The sequence below is a fragment of the Meles meles genome, chromosome 14, assembly GCF_922984935.1.
Source record: "Meles meles chromosome 14, mMelMel3.1 paternal haplotype, whole genome shotgun sequence".
Classification (NCBI taxonomy): Eukaryota; Metazoa; Chordata; class Mammalia; order Carnivora; family Mustelidae; genus Meles; species Meles meles.
In genome coordinates, this window is record NC_060079.1 from 31,376,171 (window position 1) to 31,387,993 (window position 11,823).

Below are 11,823 nucleotides of genomic sequence, written 5' to 3' on the forward strand. Positions count from 1 at the left end.
GTATGGGAAGATGATACATTGTTAAGTATAAGAAGACAGGTTTCCACATGTTCACAGTATTCCATTTTTGTATAAATTCTATATGACTACAAGTATGTATTTATATAAGCAATGTAAAAATGAGTATCTATGACCTGGGTAAATACAATTATAAGAGTTTTATTTTTCTGGATGTGCATAAGTTCTTTCATAATCAGAAAACAAATACTTTTAAGTCTTTGCTCCTCTCTTCTGGCCTAAGAAATTTTCAAGTTGACATCATCTACTTCCTGACCTTTTTATAGCATGAGTTAACCAAGCCAAGGAGTCTCTGAAACACTTTCCTTGTCTTCTACCAACACTTATCCTATCTTGACTCTCTTCCTATGGCACTGGTTCTCAAACTTCAGTACACATGTGGATCAGCTTATTTCTAACCCCCCCTCTCACCCCAATGATCCAGATTCAGAGACCTGAAATCTGGATCAGAAACCTGAATCAGACCTGAAACCAGAGATCCAGAGACCTGGAACCCTGAAATCTCTATCTTGAACGAGTACCCTCTCTAGTTTCTGACTGAGAAACCATATCTCTCTAGCCACTACATTAGTCTTTTTCCCTAAATTTTATCACAAGTTGTTACTCAAATGCTAACATTTCTAACCTCCATCCTTGTCCTTTGTGGTACTTATTCTACCTAGTTTTCCAAGGATAGTTAATCTCTACCTTTGGTTTTTTTGTTTTTTTTTTTTTTTAATATTTTATTTATTTGACAGAGAGAAATCACATCTAGGCAGAGAGGCAGGCAGAGAGAGAGGAGGAAGCAGGTTCTCCACGGAGCAGAGAGCCCGATGCGGGGCTCGATCCCAGGACTCTGGGATCATGACCCGAGCCAAAGGCAGAGGCCTTAACCCACTGAGCCACCCAGGCGCCCCTCTACCTTTGGTTTTAACTGTGCAAATAACTCCCTCATACCTATCTCTAGTTCTGTTCCTGCATCTGAGTTTCAATTCCTTAGTCCAATTCTCTTTTTTATTTTTTTTAATATTTTATTTATTTATTTGAGAGAGAGAGAAAGAATAAGAGAGAACAAGCATGAGAGGGGGAAGGTCAGAGGGAGAAGCAGACCCCTTGCTGAGCAAGGAGCCAGATGCGGGACTCAATCCTGGGACTCCATAATCATGACCTGAGCCATCCAGGCGCCCCCCTTGGTCCAATTTTCTATCAAATATTTCTGACTAAATATCTCAGTTACTCCAAAATCGGAATGTCCAAAAACTGAATAAAACTTTCTCTCTAAACAATCTTCTTCTATATTCCGTTAGTAAGAGCCAGTAAACCAACTGAGCCAGCAGGCCATGCTGGAAACTGGCTTTTCCCTCAATCCCTACAGATTACCGCATCTAGTCAATCCCCAATCCCTCCTAAACTTCCGGTCAATCTCCCCTCTCTTCCACCAGCTGAACTGCTACTTACTCTTCATAGATCAGTTCAAGGACTCCCCTCCTTGAGGAAGACCTGGCACATCTCATCTATCCCTCTTTGCCCAAACAGTAGCCACATCCTTTATGTTCCCAAAGTGGTTTGTCCTTTATTCCTTTGGTGCCATTGTTTGCATGCTTCCTTCCTTTTGTGAATTCCTTGAGGACAAAAATGTTTTATTGTATTTGCATTCTAACACGGAAGGCATTCAAACATCTACTGAATTAATAAAATAAAGTCTTTTAAAAAGAAAGTATACCTTTAAATGTTTACATAGGTATATCTACATTTAATATATTATTTGTGAAAATATAAAAGTTTCCAAGAATTTCTAATTCTATAATATTTGATAACATATTTATAATAAATGCTCCAAAAACATGTTGGCCAAATTCCAAATGGCCAAATGTTAAAAATTAATATTCTGTTATATATAAACACAACAAAGTGGGGCAAAATATATGAAACATGAGTTTTCAGATATTAGACAACAGGTAACCCAGGCCTATGACAGCTAAAAGAAGGGTAACACTAGCTGCTGGCTATTTCCAGGTCACAGCACAGAGAGAAGAAAGCCAAGCAGTCCGGCAGTCTCACCAAGTTGCAAAGACAGAGAGATCAGAGTCTGGGAAGGCCAAGAAGGCTAGAATTTGCAGGGCAGTGCACTGGAGAGAGAGCTCACAAAGACTGAAAGCATCAGAGAGTTGCAGATGGGTTCTTCTAGGGTCCTTGGTCAGATTGTGATCTGTACCAAGTATAAGAGGTTGGGGAAATAATTACCTACCAAAGAGCAGCAGGCCAAACAATACCTGGAGCCAGTCAGGGCTTGGAATAACTTGCACTTCCACCAACCAGAGTGGGAAAAACCTTGTAGTATGTCAGGCAAAGGATGGCCTCCATAGCAGGAAATCATCTTAGTTGTGGGACTAAGTCAGCACTACACCAGAGGTTGCTCTGTAGTCACCCTAACAAAGCTTAAAGGCAAGCCTCAACACAATCCAACAGGTTCCAAATAACCTATGAAGCCCAACTGTATCTAACACTCTTAAAAAAAATACAACGAAATCAAGCAAGCAACAGCATAAAACTCAATGGCTAGCACACAGCCAAAAATTACCAGTGGAGGAGAAAAATATAACCCGTAACCAGGAAGAAAAACATCATTAAGTGCAGATCCAGAAATGACAAGATGATGGAATGAACAGAAAAGATGTTAACACTGTATTACAAATATGTTCCATATACTCAAGCAAGAAGAAAACATGGTCATAAGGAGAAAAACAAAAAATATAAGAGAGCCAAACCAAACTTCTAGAGACAAAAATAAATCTAAAATAAAATACGTACTGGGTACAATCAACAGCAGATTAGACAGTAGCAAGAGAATGTGAACTTAAAGACGTAGCAATACAAGCTATCCAGAATGAAGCAGAGAGAGAAGAAACCCACAAACAAAGCAGCCTCAATGACTGACTGTGAAAGGTAATTGGAATCCCCAGGAATGTGGGGGAGAGGAGCACTACATGAAGACAAAATGGCTCAGGATTTCCAGAAGTTGATGAAAACCATAAACTGACAGATGCAAGGGATATCAACAAACCCTAAGAAAAGTAAACAAAAAGAAAACCACACCAAGGTACATCATAACACAGTTTCTGCAAACTAGTGATAGAAAAACCTTAAAAGAAACAAGAGAGAAAAGTATACACATATAAAGGAACAAAGAAAGACAACAGACTTCTTGGCAGAAACTATGCTGGGCCATAAATAATTGAGTAACATTTCAAAAAAGTGTTGACTAATGGGGTGTCTGGGTGGCTCCGTCAGGTGAGTGTCTGGCTCTCGATTTCGGCTCAGGTCATGGGTTAGATTTCATCTAGGGTCCTGGGATAGAGCCCCGCATGGGGCTCTGTGCTCAGCAGGGAGCCTGCTTGAGGCTCTCTCTCTCCCTCTCCTTCTATCCCTCCCCACGCTTGTGTACATGTTCTCTTTCTCTCTCTCTCTCTCAAATAAGTAAATATTTTTTTAAAAAGTGTCAACTGAGATATCTATACCCAATGAAAATATCTTTCAAAAATCAAAGAAAAATAAGTTTATTTGAATGAAAAAAGCTATGAGAATTCATCACCAGCCAACCACTAGAATAAAAGGCAAGAGAAAAACAACACCAGATGAATGTCTGAACCTAAACAAGGAATTTAGAATGCTTGAAAGGGTAAATATGAGGGTAATACAAAAGATATTTTATAGAGATATTTTCTCCTTGTTTATTTATCCCTTTAAAAAACAACTATTTAAACTAAAAATAATAACAGCATATAATGGGGTTTACAACATACACAAGTAAAACGCATGACAAAATAAAGCACGCAGTGTGGTGGGCTAGAGTTAAAAAAAAATGCTGTTCCTACAGTACAAACAAATGGTATTGATAAATTAAAGTTATCTCATAAACCCTAGAGCAACCATTGAAAAACAAACAAAAAAAAAAAAAAAAAAAAAACCAGAATAATACCTCATAGGAAAACAGTGGCATAAAGCTGATGCTATCTCCCATTTCTGCAAAATCAGGAAGCTAAGGCTCATCTTCACAGATTGCTATAAGAATGCAATTACATAATGTACGTACAAACAGGACCTGATAAAGCAGGAATTGATACAGCAGGAATTCAAATGTTTGCTTCTTCCTTAGGAAGAGACTTGCCGTTTGACATAAAAACCTAAAAATACCACAGCTATCGGTTATTACTTTGTTTTCTCTCAAAACAATAATCAATCATAAAAAAGACCTAACTTGTTTATGAAATAAATGATTACCTATTAAGATCCTTGCTTCTCTAATTTCCTGTATACCAACAATAAACACAGCTTTAAAAAAAAAAAAAAAAGAAAAGAAAAAAATCCTAAAATCTTCAGGCTGTGCTTTTCAAAGTGAATACACGGCTTTGAAGTTTAAGTAATATTGTTAATCTTCTATAATACCCCCAAGTACAAGATTATTTTAACAAAAAATATGTTCAGAATTTTAACCCAGGAAAGCATCTCTTTATCAGCGGCATCTACGACGTTATGAATCAAAGAATATACTGTTGAAAAGACATTTAAGTAGCTCCTGCAAATAGTAGTAAGGCTCTACCCTAATCTGCCAGTAGCAGGAATGAGTGAACGGGTCTGCTTTGCCAATGGTCCAGTACTTGGTACTTATGAGGCATTCCTAAAAGCCTGTACAAAACCTATTAACTGACGGGATATATAAAGCATAAAAAAGAAAGAAGAGTGTGAAAGATAATTTTGAGGTTTCAAGCTTGGGGAGCTGGAAGAAAAGTGGAGCCTTTGCCAATTACAGGGTAACTGGAAGATAGTGTTTTATGTTAATATAGTATCAAAAGACACCTAAAATACATACATTTAGTTGGGGGTGGTCCGAGCTACAGTTGTTATTCTAGGAGCCATCTATACATACAGAACTTGAAAGCTGATCCTACAGACTAGGAAAGAACAGAAGATCAAGAAAGAATGTAAGGGGACAACTATGATAAAGGGTTGCTGGGCAGGTAAGCAAATACCACAAATACGGGGCAGCTGGAAAAGCAGGAGAAGTAGAGATTTAGAAGATTTAGTATCACTGCAAACAAGAAATAGTTTTATGTCTGGAATGGTCAGTATTAAACTTCCAAACTCCTGTGGATAGAGATGATATTCTTCTACCTCTGAATGCTGCAGGAAACTCAATCACAGGACACAGTCAGTATAAGTAACACCACATCCTTACACTGTGCCATTCAGGCACTGCTTAATTGCTGTTAAACAGAATTCACATTTCTTTTTTTTTTTTTTTAAGTTTTTTTTATTTATTTGACAGAGAGAGAGACATCACAAGCAGGCAGAGAAGCAGGCAGAGGGGGAGAGGGAAGCAAGCTCCCCGCTGAGCAGGGAGCCTGATGCGGGGCTCAATCCCAGGACCCTGAGATCATGACCTGAATTGAAGACAGAGGCTTAACCCACTGAGCCACCCAGGCACCCCCAGAATTCACATTTCTCACAACAGAAGTTGGTGTTGTTAAACCCATCTTACATATAAAGAGACTGAGGCACAAAATGCTTACATAATTCACCTTAACTTACAAACCTAGAAGATTCTGTCCTGAAGGAGATCATTACTGAGAGCAAGTTCAGTGTAGTACTGGGGGGAAAACTCAAATGGCAGGATGTTAAAGTACACCAGAGTACATTAGAGTACAAAGTATATTTCCTCCCTGTCTGTCCCCTCTGTTAGAAACTTGCAGTAAGTTCCTAGTCTAAAAAAGTACAAACTGGGGGCACCTGGGTGGCTCAGTCGGTTAAGCGGTTAAGTATCTACCTTCTGCTCAGGTCAAGATCCTGGGCTCCCTGCTAAGCAGGGAGTCGGCTTCTCCCTCTGTCCTTCCACCCAACTGGCGTTCTCTCGCTCACTCTGCTTTTTCTCTCAAATAAATAACTTCTTTTTAATCTTAAAAGAAAAGTACAAACTGAGGCACACCTACATCTCTTTCTCATCCATTTTCCCATTCCCATCTTCCTCCATCCTCAGCCACAGGGACTACACAAGTTGATACCTGGGCCACAGGACTATGTTTTCAGAAATTCAGAATGAAGATATGGAGACACCTGTTGAGAAGCATGCTGCAAACAAAGTGAGCTGCCACCACAGCAAAGCAAAGTTTCATGCAAACCGAGGTCTGAGGGAGGCAGGAACCAAGAGCTTTAAAGAGAGCCAATTTAAAAGAAATTGGAACACAGAGAGTCCAGAGTAGCAGAGACAAGACCCTGTGTTCCCAGAGAAAAACTGGAACAGTAACTAACAGCCTAGAGATTCTTCTAGTTCCCAGGATCCTGAGCTGGACTTCATGCAATGCACTTCAGAGGCAGTCCTCCGACTGTTATGACAAATGCTTTTTCTTAACTAAGTTCATTCAAATGGATTTCTGACTCTTGCAGCCAAATAATCTTAAAGCCATTAAAAGAGCTCAAAGGAAAAAGACTGAATAAGCAGCTACTATGTGCTTCAAAATAACTTTGAGGTATTTTGACTCTTCACCATCGGGGTGAGGAAATGGAGGCTCATCTATATTAAGTAGTAGTCTGCCTTACTCCAAAGCCCAAACTCTTTATTTTGCCTCATTTTCATTCAAGTTACATCCCATCTATTCCAGATGACCATGCCACTTATCTTGTTTTTTTTCTCATGAAATATTCTCAGAATAATCCAAAAATGTTAACTTTTCACCTTTTAACCTGTTCAGCCTCTATACACTTCAACCACCTTTACACTATCTAGTAAACATTTAACAATAAAATGACGTTGTATATGAAAATGTGCAGAATAAAGACATTTGGATCCTTTTGGTCTGTTTTGAAACGATATACTATTTTTCTTTCCTTTCCCTACCTTACCAGTTGATACACCCTTAAGTCGAGCCCAAACTAAGTGTAACTCTTTCCCTGACCTGTCCCACCTTCCCTCCCTCCAAGTAGTTGACGTTATTACTAAAATGCAGGCCACTAACAGAAAAATAATACATTTGGCTTACCTAAATAATTATCCTACCTAAAACTACTTCATTACTTTTCTTCTTATTTAAAGATTTTATTTTTAAGGAATTTCTACACCCAATGAGGGGTTCAAACTTACAATCCCGAAATCAAGAGTCACATGCTCCACCAACTGAGCCAGCGAGGTGCCCCCCTTCAATTATTTTTCAAAAGCAAGCCAAAACCAACAACTATTTACATGCTAAAAGCTTGAAATCCTTACCAAAAGGCTATAAAGAGTAGCAAAAAAATTCTCTTTTTCTCTCCCTGAAAATCAGTTTGCCAAGATGGAATGGTAGGGAACTTTTAAAATCTAGACCAGTCTCTTTTGCCCATTCTCGAATGGATATTCCCTAAGTTTTACATATTTTCTTCAAGAATATAACAGAACTCCACTGCCTATTTAAATAAGTGGAAATTTCCCTAAAAATGACCTATAGTGTAACATCTGGCTTGACTTCCTTTACAAGACAGTAAGTTTCTGGAATTAAAAAAAAATTTTTTTAAATGTATTATCCTTCTACCCGCCTCTAAAAGTAAAGGAGGATTTTTTTTTTTTTTTTTAAAGATTCTAGATTTATCCCAGAATTTAGAAACTAAAGAAGCTCTTACTGTGGGTTCAGGGTCTTTGGCAAGTCCTCTATCCTCAACAACTCAGAAATATCACTTGCCTGGGAGTATACATCTAGGCCCTTAGCACTACTGCAGTTATCTGGGTACATCCACTAATCACTAGTTACCAATTCAGCCTGGGAATCCATTTGTTCTGACTGCCTTAAATTCTTTGATCTCTCATAAATTGCTCTGCTACTCACAGCCACAACTAACAGTGAAATTCACTGTTAACCCTGGGTATTTCTGCCAGGAGGAACATAAGAAAGTAAGAAAAACCATGGTACTACTCAAAAAAGGTAACTAGATGTTTAAAAAGTTTCATTAAAATGCACTATTTTAACTGACACTATTCATGCCAGAACTGTGTTGCCAATTACTCGAAAATCATAAACAAGACATTAAAACAATCTTTGCATTACTGAGTACCTTATATTTTGAGTACTCTGTATTTTCTGAGTATTTCCAGACATGCCAAAATCAGTGTCATCAGTATAACTATAACATCCCTAACACGGTGGGAAAAGGCCAAGGAAACCTTACATGTTTTGCGAGGGACTGAATAATTAACAAAGCTGAAACGAGAACTAGAATTTTTAACTCTGATTTGCACTTAAGCCATTAGGTACGTGTCAACGGTATTTCTCAGCCTGAAATTTCCTTAACATCTTAAGCCTAAACCACCTCCAGTTTAATAAGATTTTAGAAGAGACGGAACGCAGAACTGCTACCAAGCTATACCACTGCCATGGTTTAGACTCCACTGCCATTGCCATTTTACGAACGTGTTTAATACGTCGGTCACATCCTCATATTTTCGCAAAGCAGAGTAGGTGCCTGGTGTAATAAAAGTATACCCAATCCATTCAGGATATGGATGGCCAGCATTTAACCATTAACAACAAACAGCCCCAGAGAAAATGTGACAGCAAATCCAAACACCAACATTCCGAGGAGCTGCTTGACGCCCTCCTTTTCTGTCACAAGATTTGGGTTGCGCCTGGTTCCGCGGCTCTGGGGTTCTGACAGCGAAGGATGCTGCTCGGGGACAAAGTGCAACGTCCTCCTCCGGCATAAGCTCCGGTGCGCGCACCACCAACACAAACTAAGCACACGCTCCGCGACGCACGGAAGGTATATACCCGGCTCTGAAGACCTTCCTGGGGATGGGAACTGAGCTTGTCATTCAAAGGGGCCGCAACTCCGCCACTACACTCTGGACCCCAGGGGACCCGTCTCGAGCCCGAGGACACCCCCTCCCCCCAGGCCCGGTGCTGCGGGCTTCCTTCCACCGTCCAGCTTCTGCCGCCCTCCTCCCACCCCCGAGCCAAGGCGCAGCTCTGGGCAGCCCCGAAATCAGAGCAGGGACCGCGGGCCGGCGGAGAGGCTGGGGCACCAGCGGCCGGACCGCTCCACCGACCGCCGCCCCGCACCACGCCGCCACCCCGGCCAACGCGCGGCTTACGCTGCCGGCGGATCCGCAGCCGCCTCACCTGGGGGCCGCAGCCTCCGCAGCTCACAGGCATGTCACCGGCCCGCAACGACCAGTCGCGCGAGCCGCTGAGCAGGCGGGCGCCCCCTCCCGCACCGGCCCCCGGCCCTCCCCCCTCCCCTCCCCGCGGCCCGCCCCCGGACTGCCCACCCCCGGCTTCCGCCGCCGCAGTTCCAGTCGGCACCACCACCTAGTCCCCACGCCTCCCACTCACTCTCGCGAGAGGGTGCGGCACCTCTCGCGAGAAGAACTCTGTGACCATGCCCGCGCAAAAGTGGGTGGGCTTTTAAAAAATGAAAGGAGCAGGAAAAACCTTCCCACGTGCTCTGGGGCAGCTGGCGGACCGACCCCCGCGTGTCACGTGACGGACAGCCGGCCTCTCTATTGGCCAGAATCCGCTCAGCCGTGGGAGCTTTAAAGCCTGGCTGACCTACGAACCTGCGGCGGATGTCTTGCGCGCTTCCTGATCCGTTACCTTGGAAACGGTTTAACCCTTTCCTCTGGCAAAATACCCAAGCGTTGGCTGGCCCTGCAGGTTTGGTTTCAGGCCCTTCCTCCTTTCTTTGGACCCCTTGGTCTTACCGCCTGGGGTCTGCTGGGCTTCTTCGCCACAGGCTAGCTTTGCTGTCTTCCGACTGCCAGGGCTCTTCCCAAAGCGGCAGCCCAGGCAGATCCGACGACCCAAGGAAGGCTCATCCTTTGGGGTAGCTCCGCCCCTTCTCCCCAGCATCTCTAGGGAGGACCACTCACAGCGCACCAGGCCGACCGCCCCATCCGAACCTCAACAATTAGCATCAAGGGATCTCCGGGCCCTAGTGCTCACCCTTACCAATTCACGCGGTATTGGAATCAGGAAGTAAAGTATTGGTCACGGAGAAACCAAGCCCCAGACGATAAGCTAATGTGTGATTATGTACATTTAGAATCGTAAGGCTTAGCCCAGTCAAGGTGCACAGTCTCCCCATGGACATCTATTCGAGGGTGGAAATACCCGATAGATGAGAAAGACGTTTTGAAGTTTATCCTCATTATGAGTTTTGTACTGTTTGGGGGCGGGGGGCAGAGAACAACGGGTGCATTCTTACGTTCACGTTTTCATTCAACAAATTTTTGTTGAGCTGCTGCAAATGTTAGACACTACTCCAGGCCGTCGATTGAGCAGTGATGATGACAAGTGAGTCTAGGTTCTAGAGTGCTTATGCGGAGGAAGGGAGGAAGAAGAAATGTTTGTTGGCGTCAAGCTCAATGCAAGGGAAATACAGTAAATGATGTGATGGTGATTGTGATTGGGTGGCTGCTCGGAACTTTGGGTGAGACACTTAAGGTGTGATTGGCATAACGGGCTTGCAAACCTCAGAGGGAAGGGCATCCCAGGCAAAGGAAACAGCTAAGTCAGAGACCTTAAATTGGCTTCGAGGGGAAAAATATGAGAAAGTTAAGAAATAAACTTGGAGAAGTGAACAAACATGGGCCACAGCCTGCAAGACCTTGTAAGCTAAGAAAGTGATAGTTGGGAATTTAAATGCAGGGGAAATCTTCGGAAAATTCTGAAGAGCGAAGAGACACCTACGCTTTACCCTTTTGTGTTTAAAGCTCTTCCCTGCAGAAAATTGATTTTAAGAAGGTCACAGAGGAAGCAAGGAGATTGAGACTTGTAGTCCAAGAGAGCCAAAATCCTGAAAGGCTTAATTTCCAATGACCTTGACATTGCTTTTCTAGAATCCATTAGGTCAGAGCCCTGGTGCTGTTTGCTCCCTTTTGTTGAAAACATCTGGATACATCTTCAGTTACTGCTTGCTATTTAATTACAGTAAGAGAGATAAATGGAAATTTTTTTGTTACATGGGAGAATGAACTTCCCAAAAGGAAAGTCACGTTTGGTTTTTCCCTCCACATACACCACTCAGATAACCACCTCTTCTGTCTATTCCTAAAGTTGTTTCTAGAGAAAAAAACAAAGTGATGTTCAGTGCAGATATTTATTTCTAAGTATAAGATTTTAAAAGACAGAGGAGAGGTTGAAGACAAGAAAACTGAAAATGTTTCACTACAAGAAACAGAAATCAGGGGACAAATTCCAACTGGAAGACCTCTCATTAACTGGTAAAGCAACCAAATCGAGGTTCCTTATCATTCCTGAGTGTCAGCTTCCTCATACATAAAACAAGACAATTTAACTAGCCTACACACGGAGTGGTTAAGCTTGAATTACACTTTGGCATGCAGGCACCAGTAAGACGGAAGCTGGAAAGGGAAATGAAATTTTTGTAAAATCTAAGAGTCAGCAGCACAAGCCAAATGAAATTGGATGCGCCTGCACTTGAACACACACACACACACACACACACACACACACGTACACACCAGCTGAGGAACTATGAGACCGGTTAATACAGATACCAGGAATGCTTCCCTAAGAAACCTTGGCCTTCTCAAAGTGTGAAACGGAAGCATTGCCACCTGCTCAACCTCATATTCCCTGTAGCTATTTTGGATCTAAGTAGTATTTAATAAATAATGGTTCACATATTCCCGATCGAGATTGGAGAAATAGAAAATAATTCAAGGATCAGAGGCAACATTTTAAAGTTAAGCTAACACTTTAATTCTAATGAAAATAAATTTCAAGAAACATTTTGGGGTTACTTTTCAAAAGAAAAAATGCTAAAAAGAGAAAAGGCATTATT

The 11,823-nt window shown here is 42.0% G+C and overlaps 1 protein-coding gene across 4 annotated transcripts in view; it reads right to left on the bottom strand.

Annotated features, from left to right (window-relative positions):
* Positions 1–9,889, bottom strand: part of AKAP11 (A-kinase anchoring protein 11) — a 49,997-nt gene extending 40,108 nt beyond the window's left edge. Inside the window, exon 1 of one of the 4 annotated variants that reach the window (XM_046028274.1) lies at positions 9,719–9,889. In XM_046028274.1, coding sequence (XP_045884230.1) covers positions 9,719–9,866 — 148 coding nt within the window. In that variant the 5' untranslated portion in view covers positions 9,867–9,889. Of the gene's footprint in view, positions 1–9,137; positions 9,285–9,574; positions 9,657–9,718 lie in introns of those variants that run through there. The other 3 variants (XM_046028273.1, XM_046028276.1, XM_046028275.1) reach the window with 3 other exon arrangements.
* Between the last annotated feature and the right edge of the window lie 1,934 nt (positions 9,890–11,823).